Genomic DNA, 18,749 nt, shown 5'->3' with positions numbered 1-18,749 from the left:
GAAATGCTTTGGTTTAACGATTTTGTTTTGTTATTGATTCCAGACCGAATCAATTTGTTTTGTAACGATATTTGTTATTGAGAGTGTATTTGTTTTCCGTTTCGTCAGTAGTCGTGGATCTTGTATTTTGTATTAATGAATTAATTTGTTTGAAAGTGGAATTTGACCCCTTTTCAATACCCTTCTTTTATAAAAATAACACTTTTAGTCCTTTTTATATTAAAGAATTTCATTTTCAGTCCTTAAAACCCTTTTCTTGACACTTTTGTATTATTTATTTGATGAAAACACGATTTTAACCCAAAATTACTTTGTTGACAGCTTCAACCCCTCCAGAATAGTGATTCTCGGTTAGGAACCCATTTTTCACAACTTTTACAGTTTTGGCCCAAAATCTAAAAACTTTACATCTTTGGTCCCTTTTGATAGTGAAAAGAATTTTTGACCCACAAAATGATTTTGTCATGCTAATTACCCCCTGTTTTACAGAAAGTTACATTTCAGCCCCTAAAATTTATCATTTCTCGCATCTTGAGGCTTATTGGGCCGAAAAGCCCAAAATTAGCCCATTAAGCTAAAAATTTACATTTTAAGTCCCTTTAAATTTCTAATGTTCAGAAAAATATTTATAGGAATTGTTTTGACCCTTTTAACTTTCAAGAAACCGTGACTTGTTGATTTGTACCCCTAGTTTTGTATTTTTGACAATTTAGGCCCAAAAATGGGTTTTATGTTAGAATTTGTTCATCATGACCTTATAAGCTATTATTCTTGACTTATTTAGTGTAAGATAGCTTAAGTTATGTTTGTTTCCTTTCTCATGTCTTAGATCTCGGGTTTACACCCTTTTTGGTAACATATTCATCACAATACACATGAAATCACACACATACATGCATCAAATCACACATAGAATACATATACACATAGATCTACACATTTTCTTGTATTCTCCCCCATAAAACTCATAAAAACCGAAAAGAAAGGGGTATGAAGCTCACCTTGAGTGTGGTTTTGGTTTTGAAGAAGATTGGGAGAAGTTTGGTGCTATTTTCGGCCCTAGCAAGTTTCTTGGATGGATCTCGAACTTTGTGGGTTCTAAGATGCAAGATCATGAATTTGAATGGATTAAGAGGTGATTTTTGATGAAAAGAAGTGAGTTAGATCATAGATTTAAGCATGATCTTACCTTAGATGATGAATTTGTGGGGTAATCTCCTTGAAAAGCTTCCTAATCTTAAAAACCTGGTGAAGAAAAGAGAGAGTTTCTTTGAGAGTGTTCAAGTGAGATGTGTGTGTGTTTGTGTTGTTTCGGCCGAGAGAAGAAGAGAGAGGGGAGGAGAGATTTAATGAAGTGATGGTTACATGGAAATATGGGTTACATGCATGGAAATCCAAGAGAAAATAGTGAGGTGGCATAGCAAAAGTCAACTTCCTTTCTTTTTTCTTTTTTATATGTGACAACCCGAAATTTCCGTTATGTACAAACCATATCAAGTCAATAGAAGTTAGAATAGCTGTAGTAAATTTTCAGACTTTTTGGTATAACTTTGAGTATTTCAGGATTTACACTTGATGAGATATCAGGAGAAAGGATGCACTAGGGTATTGTGCAACTCTGTTATTCCAAAGCTTCATGATATTAGAATTCAATGCCTGAATAAAAATATTTTCTGCCAAAAACCCCAGGAGTATATATAGGATTCTGAGCCATATTTATTCATTAGTTACATTTCCAACTAGAGAAAAGTCGATTTCTCTCTCAAGGATCTTCGAGATTTCGTCCCAAATCGTGAGTACTTCTATCCTAGGGTGTTATAAGGCTTGATATGTATCTAATACACTAGAAATCATAGGAAAACAACAAGATTAGAGAGTTTACGGCCCAAGAACATCTTGGACCGTAAACCCTTGTTTATGGGGTAAAGATTGCCCTAGTCCCTTCCTATTGCAATGAAACTAGTTTAGACTTGTACCCTAATGTGTTTAGGACTAAAAACACCCCTAGAACACCAAGAGTAAGGTTTTCACGGCCCAAGAAGTTCCAGGGTCGTGAACTCCAAACAAAAAGGCCAAAGTGTGCTTTAAACTCTCCTAAAGCCTTGGACACTAGCCTAGATTAGTTCTTAGTTGAATTAGGGACTTGAAATCACCAAAAACACCCTTCCAAGGGAGATTACGGCGGTAATCTCCAAGTAGAAATGATTCTTAGGGTCTTACAGAGCCTCAAACATTAATTGGTCATGTAAGTATGAGCTTACGGCCGTAAGGTCTTGAGTTAACGATCATAAACTCATTTGTTAGTGACATTAGGGCCATGAACTCCATTATGGAGTTTTCCTTGAACCCTACACACAATAGCTTTTTCCCTACAACACTTAGATGCAATACTAGAGGCTAATAACACTTGATAAAGGTGTTTAGCATGTCGTAGGGTGTCTTGACTTGTTTATTAGTTGTTCAAAGACTAATTTGATACATGTATGTCATATTATATGTTAACTAGGATCATAGAGTGTGTTCAAGACTTCACTTGACACCTAGCCATCCTACATCTTCAGTTCATCCTTACCACTCACTACAGGTGAGTTCATACCCCTTAATCAAAGATTTAAATGTTTTTAAATGTTTTAGGGGGGGATACAAGTAGAATCATGCTAGTTATTATATCAATCGCATGTGATTAATAAGCAGCATTCAAATGATTTGCTACTCATTAGCCGTTTTACCAAACAGTTTGCATCAAATGATTTTCATAAACATTTTATATGTTTAAAACTCCTTATTAAACTGTTTATTTTACACTATATGTTTCATTTCAAACTCATTTATAGTTATGTTTCAAAACAAATGTTTCTTTATACTTAAACTGTTTTATCAAACACATGCTTTCAACCTGTTTTATGGGCTGACATCATGTCGACCTTTTCTTAGATAGTAATCATGTTCAAAGGTTTTACAAAACTTATTTTATGCTTTCATATTATCAATTTCATGTCTACGTATGTATAGTTATATAAGAAATGATTAAAAGGCTTAGGAAGGCCTGCCCGCCCTATTTCTTTTTCGCGCTTGAGATGTGGTCTGGTGGGATATCGGGTACCCGTCCGAAGGTCATTTAGATATTAGTTATATATCATGTGTACATATATAGTCATAAAGGTTCTTCCAGTTCATTCAGTACCCTTGGGTAGCAAGGGTATACTTCCATGTTCATACGTACCAGTTACACTACTAGTAAGCTACTATATGGGTAGTTTAGGAAGATACTAGAACTATTACTAGAACGCGATATCATACAATGAGTCAGTTCATTCATGAGTCAATACTTGTTAGATAGAGAGAGAACACACATTACAACTAGTACATACAGTACATTACTATACTTGTTAGATAGAGAGAGAACACACATTACAGCTAGTACACACAGTACATTACTATACATGCTAGACAGAGAGAGAACACACATTACAGCTAGCACACGCAGAACATTACAGTACATTACTATACTATTACATAGATATGTTTACATGATTACGCTTGCATGAGTACCTTTACATATATACGTTTACATGAGTGCGTTTACATATACGATAATAGGATAGACATCACTAGGTGCTATAGCATAGAACAAGTTCAGGATCTAACTATACCGATGAATCACAACGCATTGTGATAGTTATATCGGGTATACATGATCATAGTAATGTGGATGTTTACGGCTTGCATACATGCAAGGGTCGTGTGTAGGTCCCAAAATCTCTTTGACAGGGGAGCTTTTAGCCTGGGATTTAGCCATCAAATTAGGCCTTATCCCTTAAATAAGGCAATAGGAGTACAGAAGTAGTCACTTATTACAAATACTACAGTACTTACAAGATTACAATAGACTTAAGGTAGTTAGTACGGTTGTAGTTATTCGATACTACACCATAGTACTATTTCATTTTCCCATTACATTCATTTCGTGAACATTCACACGATGCATGGTAATGTAGAAACTATATTTTTGGTTAATGATAGTCAGATTTGGGAAAATACACACTCTTACAAAAGACACACACACACAAACACTTGATGCCTTGGTAGAAGGCTACCCTCAGTAGGAAGCATAGGGCTTTCTAGGATGTTCAAAATGTTTTCATACTTATATTTCACATTCGTACAAATACTTACATTTCAAATACATACAAGTACTTACATACAAATTAAGACACTAAAATGCTTATAATCTCACCAGTTTTAAAGCTGATACTCTCTTTCAACATAACTTGTATCCTCAGGTCAACCATAGACAGGTACTGATGCAAGGTTCAGGGAAGATGGTGCTCGTTCAAGACGCATCTTTCATTTTGATTTATGCTTCAGTGTTTATCATAATTTGACAGAACACACTTGTATTAAAATTATATTATGAATGCAATGGATGATGTTGTTGCTTGTTTACTACTTTTCATTGTTGTGATACTGTACATGACGTTCTCCGCCCCAGAACATTTCCGCCGTTCATGGTTTTGGGGTGTGACAGATTGGTATCAGAACATTGTTTATAGTGAATTAAGTATATCAACCCATAAAAGATATAAAGACTATAAATACAATGGGATTAAAAATACTCTGACCAAGAGTTTATACTTTATATAATAAAATATTTAATTAAGTATACGTGTTGCATTCATACTAAAATCAGTGTCACTAGGACAATACAAAAGAATTACGATTGTTGGACAACACAGGTAGACTTAGAGACATATGGTCAAAACTGGGAAGATATAGCCTGGTCACCCATATTATCCGAGGGTTGGCTAGCATGTGCCTAAGTGTAGTTGTGTGGTTGCAACAAGTCTAAAATCTTACCAACAATACCACAATGAGAACAGTAGAACATAACATTAAACTTAAAATACTATAGGGGTATTTGGTGTTACTATAAGTACTTTATACTTGAGAACTAAAATGGAATCTTCATTACTAAGTTGATAGTTGCTAAGTGGATACACTAAGCCTATATGTAACTAGGATGTTATTGACTTAGAATCTGTGAAAATTTTGCTTTACACCTATTCTTTGCGAATTTGGAGTTAAGGTTACTTATTCGAAGACCTATCCTATTTATATTACATATAACTGGTATGCACTTCACAAATAGTGATGTAACTAATGCAGATTTTCTAAATAATTATCTAGATAGTTCGTCTAATAATTATTTTCTTCCCCCAATCCTCGCGTAGATAACATGGCTGGACTCCATCCCCACGACAACCAGTACCTTCCAAACGAAGTCATTGCTGGATGGTTTGGAGAAGAACCAGAGAATGATCATCCTATCCCTGTGAATGATCACCATGATGAAGACCTTTCGGACAGTGCTAACTCCGAACCCGAGGTTGAGAACCTACCCCAGGTAGCTCCCGTTCTAATTCCTAACCCTCGTCCGGCTTTTCATGGCCCGACGCCTCCATGGGTGGAATGCTTGGAAACATGGAGCCAAGGACAAGATCAGTCCATGCCATTTAATGGTGACCGAAGCTTTTATGACCTGAGCAATGGGGGCTCAGTAGACAGAATCTTGCCAATCTTGGTCCGCAGAGTGGCCCAAAATGAGATTTAAGGCAGGACAACCCTACATCAGATCACAGAACTTGTCGCCGATGCGAGGATACATACCCTCTGCACCATTCGTCTAGAAGATGCTCGTGAGAGATCTGAAAGAGACCATGAAGCCCTTCTTCAAGCACTGGCTGAATCACGAGCCGAAGTCATGGAACTCCGCGTACGCCAGAGGGTGTACGAAAGAAACCTACTTGATGTTGAACGCCAACTGGCTGAACTGCGAGTTCACCAGAGGGATGATCGTAGCCAGTAGTAGATGCTTTACTTTATTTCCCCTGTTAAAAGGAAATCGTTTTCTGTCTATGCCCGATGTGGCATTTTCTATGAAACTATCTTGTACTGTAAGTACTTTTGGTTAGGTCTTTATGCTGTCAAGAACTATCTTCTCTGGATATGATGTAAGACCTTTTACAAGGTCATTTTCCCGAACTTTTACGTCATGAATATCAAAGATATTGACAGTCGGCTAAATTCTATGTCATTCTTTATTCAAGTACTCTTATCATACTTTCATTGGAGTCTATCTGAAACATGCTTTAGTCAAGTCATTGGACTATAGCAAGTTAGCTCCGGAGACATTTCCAAGTCTCTTTTAGTGGTTGGGTCATGTTATTCACCAACCATCAATACCTCGGCTTGAACGACAAACGTCTTGAGACCATTCTACGAACACACTTCCACTTAGTACTAGGACTGCATCATAGGGATGTAGGTCAAACCTTCGCGAACGTACTTCTATTCTGTACTAGGACTGCATCATAGGGATGTAGGTCAAACTTCCTAGAACATAATCTTGCTCTTTGATTGAGCAATCGAAGTACATCTAGGGTCAACCAGAATCGCTCACCAAATCCTTATCTTTCGTGTTACATAATCATGTCTTCATCCGGAAGCAGCCAGCGGAACAATGAAACCTCTGCCTTTCCTATGGATGCCGCTACTTTTCAAACCATAGTTACAGCTGCTGTGATGGCTATCGTGACAGCTGTCCTTGCGCATCGAAGTGCTATCAACGCAAGCAATACCGACGATGGGGTTGAAAATCCCAATCGTGGTATCCATCCAGGAAGTCGTCAAATGGTAACAGACACAGGCTCGCAAAGCCAAAAAGCAGAGAACAAGAAACGAAAGTGCCACGCCCAGAAAGAACGCAAGAAATCCCAAAAACTTGCCATGCAGCAACAACAAGTGGAAACCCCTGTCATCCCCGTACCGAGCAGGCCATACGAGGGAAAACTCCCGAAGATAGGGCACCATTCTAGTAACTGTGGAGCACCAGCTTGACCCATCACTCAAGTCCCTGTCATCGGGACCAACCCTACACACAAAAGTAGTGATAAAGCTGAACGCTTTAGGAAGCAATTTCCAAGGTGGAGTAATGAGGAAGGCACTCGTTTCCACATAACACTGGATAAACACCTCACTTCCACCACCAATGTTGGTGCTGTCCAGATATGTCACCAATGCGGTGAAATTGGACACCTCAAGAAGGATTGCCCGATAGCGAAGAACTCGGATGCTGATGGGAAGATTCTCAGGATCACAACTGCAGGAGAAACTACGTCGGACCCTCATTAATGTAATTAAGGCGTTTTGTTGTAACAGACTTATAAACCATCCAAAACTAGTGCAACTAGAGTTTTACCTTTTGCGAGATCCCATCAGTAAAGGGGATGCTCGTGCTGCTTGTACTTGTCTTTTGTAGTATACCTTATTCGCAGCAATAGTCTTGTAGTGAGTCTAAAGTATTGTAACTCTGTTGATGGTTGCACGGTTGTGTTTTGTCTGTAACTCCTTATGTTCAAATCTAATGTCTTTAATTTTCCTTATGATTCCGACATTATCATACAACTAGATTCACTGTGATCCGCACAAAACCAGTTTCATACGTACATCTCTTTCTTCGAAATCGCCTTTCCAACGAAGCCGTCATATCAAAACACCGAAGTACTCATGCTTGGAGTACCTCATAGTTCTTTTGATTTCCAAAGAAATCCCCGAAGTACCACCCGTACAGTATGTCAAGTTCAATCCAAAGATCCATACGGTTGATCTGTCGCTGAAGAATGTATACATAGGGGCGATATATAATCAAGGTTCTACAGGTTTAGAATTGATGATTTCGCTTTAACTTCTTTTTCCTCGATAGGATGAGAGATTAAAGAAGAATCAGTTATTCGACTATCTTTTCAATCTTAATTATATACGACTCATATACACAAGATTGTGATCGTTGAACCATGTATGGATTCTAAAATGAACTTCAGGATGGAGTACTGCCCAAGACTATGAGTAATCGCATCCTCATGTGAACAAACTTAGAACCCAGTACGACTTCTATAAACAGATTGGCCTTCAGTCTAAACACCTACGGAGATACAAGAACAGTCCAGACAACTTAGCGAACTACACAAAATAGAATTGGAAGACTAGGCTTCTCACCCTGGAGAACTTCGGTGTTATTCTTCCAGAGATCGACGGATTGCATCGTATGTACCTCGGCTATCGAGGACTCCGTCAAGATTTTTCATTATAAATCGTTATCTCTGCCTCGCATAAATGAATCAGTTGAGCAAACGTAAGGAACGAGTTACCTTTTAGAAAAGGACTTGAGATCCGAATATCACCAGTTCGAGTGCTAGGAAAGGATGTCCTGAAGACTACCTTCCGAACTCGATGCGGACACTTCGAATCCATAGTGATACCCATCGGATAGGACCAATACGCCTATAGTAGTCATGAGCTTAATGAATAGGGTACACCATCCTTACTTGGATCAGTTTGCCATTCTCCTTGTAATGACTTACTTATCTACCCTCGTAGTAAAAAGGAACCCATGGAAACATTACCCTCGAAGATACTTTTCGCAAAGTTCTCTGAACACGAGTTTTTGAATTAAAGAGTCAAAATTTCCTAAGACACACTATTAGTGATGTGGAAGTTCTTGAGTACTCTGTCAATTTATCCATAACCGTTGGGAATTTGTCGGCACCGTCGACGCTGACAGAAATTTGCCAAATTCTAGGTCTTGCAGACCTACTATCATAGTCCATTCAGAAGTCCGCTCAAATTACAGAAACCTTACGAATTTGACCCAGCAAGGGGTTGCCCTTGACTGGGAAGTTAAGCAAGAAAAAGAACCTTTGGAATTCCAAGTGAGAGACCAAATTCTTTAGGAAAACTCACTCTGGGAATGGCTTAATACGCTTCGTGTCGCGTGGAAAGCTAAATCCAAGATAGTCAGGACCTCCGAGATTCTTACCAGAATCGGACCTGTACCTCACAGACTAGATCTACTCCGCGAACTCAATAACGTACGTTTTACTCTTCGCATCTCGATCTTGAAACCGTACCTTTCCGTTAGGACTCTCGTAAGCCCACTCGATGAGATCGATATTAACGAGATCCTCGCCTTCGTATTAGAACTGTAGTGACCCTCGACCGAGAGGTCAAACGGATGAAGCAACGCCGTTGCCCGTTAGTGAAGGTTCCTTGGGATACCAACCGAGGACCCGAATTCACTTAGGAGCGTGAGAACCAATGGATTAGAAAGTTCCCTACCTCATGACTCGATCATTCATACCTACTTCCTTACCTAAATTCTAAATTCGGGACGAAATTCCCTTCAACAGGTGGATAATGTGACAACCTGAAATTTCCATTCGGTACAAACCATATCAAGTCAATAGAAGTTAGAACAGCTGCAGTAAATATTCAGACTTTTTGGTATAAGTTTGAGTATTTTAGGATTTACACTTGATGAGATATCAAGAGAGAGAATGCACTAGGGTATTGTGCAACTCTATTATTCCAAAGCTTCATGATATTAGAATTCAATGCCTGAATAAAAATATTTTCTGCCAAAAACCCCAGGAGTATATATAGGATTCTGATCCATATTTATTCATTAGTTACATTTCCAACTAGAGAAAAGTCGATTTCTCTCTCAAGGATCTTTGGGCTTTCATCCCAAATCATGAGTACTTCTATCCTAGGGTGTTATAAGGCTTGATATGCGTCTAATACACTAGAAATCATAGGAAAACAACAAGATTAGAGAGTTTACGGCCCAAGAACATATTGGACCGTAAACCCTTGTTTATGGGGCAAAGAGTGCCCTAGTCCCTTCCTATTGCAATGAAACTAGTTTATGCTTGTACCCTAATGTGTTTAGGACTAGAAAACAGCCCTAGAACACCAAGATTAAGGTGTTCATGGCCCAAGAAGTTCCAGGGCCGTGAACTCCAAACAAAGAGGCCAAAGGGTGCTTTAAACTCTCCTAAAGCCTTGGACACTAGCCTAGATTAGTTCTTAGTTGAATTAGGGACTTGAAATCACCAAAAACACCCTTCCAAGGGAGATTACGGCCGTCATCTCCAAGGGGTTTGGTCCAGGGCCGTGAACTTCTAAACGAAGTTATATGATGCCCTAAACTCTTCCAAAGACCATGATATTAAGTAGAAATGCTTCTTAGGGTCTTATAGAGCCTCAAACATCAATTGGTCATGTAAGTATGAGCTTACGGCCGTAAACTCTTGAGTTTATGACTGTAAACTCATTTTTAGTGACATTAGGGCCATGAACTCCATTATGGAGTTTTCCCTGAACCCTACACACAATAGGTTTTTCCCTACCACACTTAGATGCAATCCTAGAGGCTAATAACACTTGATAAAGGTGTTTAGCATGTCGTAGTATGTCTTGACTTGTTTATTAGTTGTTCAAAGACTAATTCGATACATATATGTGATATTATATGTTAACTAGGATCATAGAGTGTGTTCAAGACTTCACTTGACACCTAGCAATCCTACATCTTCAGGTCATCCGTACCACTTACTATAGGTGAGTTCATACCCCTTAATCAAAGCTTTAAATGTTTCTAAATGTTTTATGGGGGGGATACAAGTACAATCAACCTAGTTATTATATCAATCGCATGTGATTAATAAGCAGCATTCAAATGATTTGCTACTCATTAGCCGTTTTACCAAACAGTTTGCATCAAATGATTTTCATAAACATTTTATATGTTTAAAACTCCTTATTAAACTGTTCATTTTACACTATATGTTTCATTTCAAACTCATTTATAGTTATGTTTCAAAACAAATGTTTCTTTATACTTAAACTGTTTTATCAAACACATGCTTTCAACCCGTTTTATGGGCTGACATCATGTCGACCTTTTCTTAGATAGTAATCATGTTCAAAGGTTTTACAAAACTTATCTTATGCTTTCATATTATCATTTGCATGTCTACGTATGTATAGTTATATAAACAATGTTTAAAAGGCTTAGGAAGGCCTGCCCACCCTATTTCCTTTTCGCGCTTGGGATGTGGTCTGGTGGGATATCGGGTACCCGTCCGGAGGTCGTTTAAATATTAGTTATATATCATGTGTACATATATAGGCATAAACTGTAACACCCCAAAAATACCGGTTAAAAATTTTATTTTTAATTTTGGTTAAAACATAAAAACATCATAACAAAACATTCATGATAATAATCCATGTCTGAAAACCGGTAATATCATAGTAACAATTCAGAGTACATCCCAGAAATCTATAGTGCGGAAACAATAGCGTGTGTGTGATATGTCGCTACCGCGCCGACTCTTTTCCCTTGGCTGCAGAGGTACCTGAAACCAAAACTGAAAACCGTCAGTACGAAGCTTAGTGAGGTCCCTCATAATACCTCATACCATGCAAGCATATAACATACAACATTCACCTAGGAGTTACGGGCCTCGCCCACACTCATGAAGATACGGGCCCTGCCCAGACTTCGCTAGCCGGGAGATACGGGCCTCGCCCACACTCTACTATCTGGGAGATATGGGACTAGCCCACACTCCACTCTCGGAGAGATACGGGCCTTGCCCACACTCAACCGCTAACTCATAATATACAAGTATCACACAGACAACAAGTATAGACAACTCTATCATACTGGCACATATATCATAATCAACTAAACCCAGAGATACGGGCTTGGCCCACACTTTAATGCTAACATCTCCTCTACACGGGTCAGCCTTGGTGCCTTAGACCTATTCCTACTGGAAGGAAACTCACCTCAAAATAGCTGCTGGTCTGTGTGGGAATTGACTGTCTGATGCTGCTGCTGCTCCGGAAATCCTCCGGCTATAAATCCCACAAAACACTCAATCAAACACCGCTAACTGACCCTTGGGTAAATTGACCATTTTACCCTTGATCAAGTTGAAAGTCAAAGCCTGAGTCAACTTTCAATTGACCCGTCTCGCCGAGTTGGATCCGCAACTCGCCGAGTCCTTATCCAATCAATTGACCTGTAATCCCGTCTCTACTCGTCGAGTTGAGCGCTGAATCAACGAGTTCTCCTTCTAAACTGATGTCCAAGTCCTTCATCCTACTCGCCGAGTTGTATGAACAACTCGCCGAGTTCATCTTCATCCGATGAACAATTTCTGCTGTGACTCGCCGAGTTGTATGAACAACTCGCCGAGTCTGTTCTTGATCTAAGAAGATTGCCTTGAACTCGCTGAGTCAGGGAGTTGACTCGCCGAGTTCCTTCATGGGTGAGTTCGGATACCAACTCATCGAGTCCACCCAGGACTCACTACTCAACTCGACACAACGAAAAGGGGACAAACTCGGAGACTCGCAACCAGACTCGCCGAGTCAGATGAGCGACTCCCCGAGTCTGCTTCATGCAAAAGCCATATACGCGATTTTGCTCGAATCCAGTCCATAACATTTATAGATCTGGGCTCCTAGGGCCTGGTTTACACGTAAAGTTTCCAACTTTACGTGTAGATCGTTACCAATAAAGGTTTTAAGGCTCAAAGTGCACCAAAAGGGGTAGATCTAGGGCTTGTGTGCAATATGACTCCATAAAGGCAGTAGATCCAAGCTCCAGGGACTGAATAGGGTCTAGATCTAGAGGCTAACAACTTGAATCAACCAACAATGCACAACCAAGCTTGGGACATGGTTCAAGAAGGTCTTTAATGGAGTAATAAGCATGGAAACAGAGGGAAAACAAGTTATACCTCAAAGCAATTGCTGAGAGAACACGAAGATGCTTGGCTTCCTTCCCTTCCTCTTGATCTACTCCTCTTCCTTCTCAAAATCTTCAAGAAAACACACTAAAAAGCCTCAAACTCTCAAGAACAAGGGTTGGAGTGTATGGAGAGCTTCTGAGGGTGAAGGGGGCGGAGTTGGGGCGCAAATGGTCAGTTTAAATAGGGTGCAAACCTTTGGAAATTAGGGTTTCATCAGACAGCGCGAACTCTCCGAGTCCATAATATCGACTCGCCGAGTTGCCAACTTAACCGCGTCCCAAGTCCCGTCTCTACTCGGCGAGTCGGGCCTCCAACTCGCCGAGTCCAAGGCCAAAATACAAAATTCACAGATAAATCTTACATACCAGGAACCAGGTGCTACAAATCTCCCCCACTTATTTTAGACTTCGTCCTCGAAGTCTGCTGCTCGATCCTGAAACAGCTCGGGGTAATGCTCCATCATCTCCTCCAGGGGCTCCCACGTCCACTCTGATCCCTTCCGGTGCCGCCATTGCAACTTTACGAGTTCCACTCGCTTATTCCTCAAGTCCTTCGACTTCCTGTCGAGGATTGCGACTGGGCGCTTAATGTAATTCAGGCTGTCATCAACCTGTCTATCCTTTATCGGCACTACTGCTGAATCGTCCACTAGGCACTTCCGCAGCTGAGAAACATGAAAAGTGTTGTGGATCTGGCTGAGCTCGACTGGAAGATCCAGCCTATACGCCACCTTGCCCACTCGGGCTACAACCATGAACGGTCCGATGAATCTCGGGCCCAACTTGCCCCGCTTCCTGAATCGAATGACGCCTTTCCAAGGCGACACCTTCAGGAGAACCATATCCCCGACTTGGAACTCCATGTCGGATCGACGCTTGTCGGCGTAACTTTTCTGTCGACTCTGAGCAGTCTAAATCCTGCTCCAAACCTGCTGGATCCTCTCGGTCGTCTTGAGCACCACCTCGGTGCTCCCCATGACCCTCTGGCCAACCTCCCCCCAGCATATCGGTGTCCTGCACCTCCGACCGTACAACAACTCGAATGGAGGGCGGTCAATACGCGCGTGGTAGCTATTGTTGTATGAGAACTCTGCCAAGGGAAGATAGGTATCCCAGCTACCACCAAAATCTAGCACGCATGCCCGCAACATATCTTCCAAAGTCTGGATGGTCCGCTCGCTCTGACCATCCGTCTGCGGGTGAAAGGCGGTGCTAAAATGTAGATGAGTGCCCAACTCCTCATGAAACCTCTTCCAAACCCTAGAAGTGAACCACACATCTCGATCTGATATCACTGACACTGGCACCCCGTGTCGCGCTACTATCTCCCTGATGTAGATATCGGCCAGCTTTTCGGCCGAGATGCTCTCCTGGATCGGAATAAAGTGGGCGCTCTTGGTCAATCGATCCACGATGACCCAAATCGAATCTACTCCACGCGCAGTCCTAGGAAGCTTCGTGATAAAATCCATCGTGATATCTTCCCATTTCCACAGTGGAATATCCAACGGCTACATCTTACCATGCGGCCTCTGATGTTCGGCCTTGACCTTCCTACAGGTCAAGCACCGCTCGACGTAACACGCCACATCCCGCTTCATGCAGGGCCACCAATAGTCTAGGCAAAGATCCCGATACATCTTCGTCGCCCCTAGATGAATGGAGAATCGGGATTTGTGCGCCTCCTCCATCAAGATCTGGCGTGCGCCTCCATGATACGGCACCCACACCCTACGGTGTAGTGTCAACAACCCCCGGCTATCATAATCGAAAGAGGTGACTTGACCCACTATTCACTCACTCTTCCGATGCTCCTCCTTCATAGTCTCCTGTTGAGCCTCCCGAATCTGCTCCAACAGGGGAGTCACCACAGTCATCCTCATACAAATATCTGTGATCGGTGCCGCCATACGGCTAAGCGCATCGGCCACCACGTTGGCATTCCCTGGGTGGTAAAGGATCTCACAATCATAATCCTTCACCACGTCCAACCACCGACGTTGCCTCATGTTCAGATTTGGCTGATCCATGAGGTACCTCAAATTCTTGTGGTCTGTGTAGATGGTACACCGGACTCCAAAGAGGTAATGTTGCCAAATCTTGAGGGCGAAAACAACTGCCCCCAACTCCAAATCATGCGTCGGGTAGTTCGCCTCATGAGGCTTGAGCTGCCTCGAAGCGTAAGCAATGACATGCCCCATCTGCATCAGTACCACACCCAACCCTGAAATGGACGCATCACAGTAAACCACAAAATCCTCACCCCCCTCTGGCAGGGTTAAGATTGACGCCTCGCACAATCTCTGTCTCAGCGTCTCAAACGCAGCCTGCTGCTCGGGTCCCCACCGAAAGAGTACGACTTTCTTCGTCAGCCGCGTCAGGGGTACGGCTATCTTGGAGAAGTCCTGACTGAATCTCCGATAATAGCCTGCCCATCCTAGGAAACTCCGAATCTCAGATGGAGACTTCAGAACCTCCGATCTCATCACTGCCTTGACCTTGGCCGGATCGTCCAGAATTCCATTCTGGTTGACAAGTTGTCTGAGAAATTGCACCTCGCGCAACCAAAACTCGCACTTGGAGAACTTGGCATACAAGCTCTCCCTCCTCAGGGTCTCCAAAACTTCTCTCAGACGCTCCTCATGCTCCTCCTGTGTCTTGGAATAAACCAAGATGTCGTCAATGAAAACTATCACAGACCAATCTCGCATCGGCCAGCACACACGGTTCATGAGGTCCATGCATGCGGCAGGAGCATTGTTGAGCCCAAACGGCATCACCACGAACTCATAGTGGCCATAGTGCGTCCGAAACGCGGTCTTCTGCGCATCCTCCTCTTTGACCCTCACCTGGTGATAACCCGAACGCAAATCGATCTTGGAAAACCAAGACGCTCCCCGAAGTTGGTCAAAGAGATCATCAATCCTCGGATGTGGGTAACGGTTCTTCACCGTTACCTTATTCAGCTCCCGATAGTCTATGCACATCCAGTGCGACCTGTCCTTCTTCTTCACAAACAGGATCGGGGTTCCCCAGGGTGAACTGCTCAGACAGATAAATCCCTTGTCTAGCAGCTCCTACAGCTGCGTAGACAACTCCTGCATCTCGGGAGGAGCCAACCAATACGGTGCCTTGGCTATCGGTGCCGCACCAGGAACGAGGTCAATCCTGAACTCCACCTGTCACTCCGGAGGTATCCCAGGAAGCTCCTCTGGGAAAACATTTGCGAAATCTCAAACCACCGGAACCTCGCTCACTGTCGCCTTACCCGCCTCCCGGGTATCCATCACATACCCGACATATCATGCGCATCCCTACTGAAGATAGCGTCTAGCCCTCGCTGCTGAACATACAGTGAGTCCGCAATGTGGCCTCTCGCCATGAATCACTTACTCTCCCGCACCTGGGTTCCTGACTCGCACTAGCTACTGTGCGCAATCTATCACCGCCCCATTAGGGCTCAACCAATCCATGCCTATAATCACCTTGTTCCCGCGCAATGGAATGGGAACCAAGTCTACCAAGTAGCGCTCCTCAAACAAACGCAATACGCAATCGCGAAACACCATCGATGCTCGCACCTATCGATCATCAGCAATTTCTACCTCTAAAGGGCAATCCAATATGCCTGAAGACTCAGGAAACTTCTTGCTAAGCGCAATGGAAACAAATGATCGGGAGGCACCCGAGTCGAACAACACCTGAACTGGAATGCCGTTCACATGGAACGATCCTAATGCATACATATACATATAGAGCACATATCAATATCATAACATCATAAAATAAAGTAGAGTGAAAGAATCATACCCGTCATCACGTCGGGTACGGCGCGTGCCTCCTCGGTAGTCAACTGAAATGTCCAGCTCCTCACCACCGGAGCCTCTGCCTTGCCTTGCCGGCCATCAGTGATCCGCAAGGTCACTGGAGCTGGCGCCCTTACTAGCGACAGTGCTGTCAACTGGGGGCAATTGGCCTTCTTGTGGCCCCTCTGGTTGCAGTGAAAACACAACAACTCCGATGTCTGAATAGCCGAAACTGAAGTAGTACAATCCCTGCTGAAGTGCCCTGCCTTGCCGCACTTGTAGCAGCCTGTTGATCCCATCCTACACGCTCCCTACATGCTCCCTCATGCGTCCTGCCGCATTTCCTGCAGCGGCCAGGTCCCCCTTGGCCTTTCGGCCTCCGATATGATCCCCTGGGCTTCTTCCCTGAAGCCCCAACCACCTGCCCCGCCTCTGCTTTCCTCTTCCTGATGTGCTCTAAATCGATCTCCCTTTCCCTTGCCCTGGCAATCATAGACTCCAGGGTAGGGCAAGCTGAAAAGCTAACATGCTCCCGGATGTCGGCCCGTAGCATGTCATGATAACGGGCCCTCCTCATATCCTCATAACCCGCAATATGGGGCACCAACAAAGCCCTCTCCCGGAACTTGGCGGTGATCTCCGCCACAGTCTCCGTCGTTTGCCTCATATCCAAGAACTCTCTGGCCAGCTGCTGAAGCTCGACAGCTGGCGTGAACTCTTCCCTGAACCTGGCCACAAAGTCCGATCAGGTCATAGCCTCAATAGCTAAGGCTCCCAACGAGTCACCCATAGACTCCCACCAATCTTGAGCTTGGTCTCGCAAACACCCTGCTGCATACCTCACTTTCGACCCCTAGGGGCAGAAGCTAGTCAACTGTGCAGACTCGATGTCTGCGATCCATCGCCTGGCAGCAATGGGGTCTTTCATCCCGTGGAAATCCGGTGCACCACTGCCCCTAAAGTCCTTAATGGACAGTGTGCGAGATCCCGACTGGCCAGATGCCATGTCACTCCTGAATGCCCGGAGGTGATCTTCCATCAACTTGATGATCCTTTCCTTGATCAACCCGAAGATAATGGGAGTCGACTCAAGGATACCCCTGGTGATCTCTCGACGCGATGAACTCGCGTAGTCCCTCATCTACCAGCTCAGAACCTGATCCCGAACCTGACTCCTCTCCTGAACCGCCATCAATCGGCCTCGATCGAAGTACCACCATTCTGCAATACATAATAACAATGGTTAGTGATACTGCTACTTCTTGAGGGATCACAACTACTACAAGTTCCCTGGTCTTATCTCATCCCTCCTTAGTTCGGGAACAGATCCTCTGCTTTCAGTAGTACGGGCCCATACTACCGTACCTTCTTCAAGGACTGCCTCGACTCCACCAGATCCCTTTCACTACTGCTGATCACCGCTATACTCATCCTAGGCTTGCCCTAAGGAAATCTCAGGCTCCACCCTACCAGGTCCTCAGCTGCTGAAGGCCTCTTAGTAATGCCAATTAACCATTACCAGAATACCATCACATGTGGTGAGGCTCGGATAATCCTTCGAGTAACAGACTCGTCCCATCTACGGTTAGACTCAAACGAGAGCTGCGCAATAGGGCCAAATCCAGCACTCTAAGATTATTCAACCCTCATCACATGTGACGTGACGTATTCACCTAATGTCTAACTTCCACCACTCAGAGTCCCACAAAGCACAAAGCAAGCAGCATTCAAACTAAGGGAACAATCTCAAGCGAATCTGCTCTCATAGAGAGAAACTGATCTAGCATACAGAGCTAAACTCGTACTATCAGGCATATACTAACGGCCTATCCTTCTGCTGTCTACTCAATTCTAGCTTGCAATTTTCATACACTGAAGCACACATAAGGCATCACTCCTAGATCCTTAGTCCTATTCTAGCATTCTGTTCTACTGAAACTGATAAACACAATATAAACTTGTATGGGTACTTTGGGGAATACTTACTTGAGCTCGGCCGGTCGCGCACATCACACACTTTGTTCCATCTTAAAACACTTTACTTAACCTTTTAAAGAACATTTTCTTTTACAAAATCTTTTAATCCCTTGATTTGAGTTCAGACACCCCCGAAGGTGTGTCCGAATCCCTCAAACCAGGGCTCTGATACCAACTTGTAACACCCCAAAAATACCGGTTAAAAATTTCATTTTTAATTTAGGTTAAAACATAAAAACATCATTACAAAACATTCATGATAATAATCCATGTCTGAAAACCGGTAATATCATAGTAACAAT

General features: G+C 43.0%; 1 protein-coding gene across 1 annotated transcript in view; it reads left to right on the top strand.

Annotated features, from left to right (window-relative positions):
- Positions 1 to 6,489: 6,489 nt before the first annotated feature.
- LOC111881075 (uncharacterized) overlaps positions 6,490 to 18,749 on the top strand; it is a 66,075-nt gene continuing 53,815 nt past the window's right edge. The window contains exon 1 of the mRNA XM_023877468.3: positions 6,490 to 6,693. Coding sequence (XP_023733236.2) covers positions 6,490 to 6,693 — 204 coding nt within the window. The remainder of the gene's footprint in view (positions 6,694 to 18,749) is intronic.

The sequence above is a fragment of the Lactuca sativa genome, chromosome 4 (genome assembly GCF_002870075.4).
Source record: "Lactuca sativa cultivar Salinas chromosome 4, Lsat_Salinas_v11, whole genome shotgun sequence".
NCBI classification, from domain to species: Eukaryota; Viridiplantae; Streptophyta; class Magnoliopsida; order Asterales; family Asteraceae; genus Lactuca; species Lactuca sativa.
This window is presented reverse-complemented; position numbering and strand designations above follow the sequence as displayed.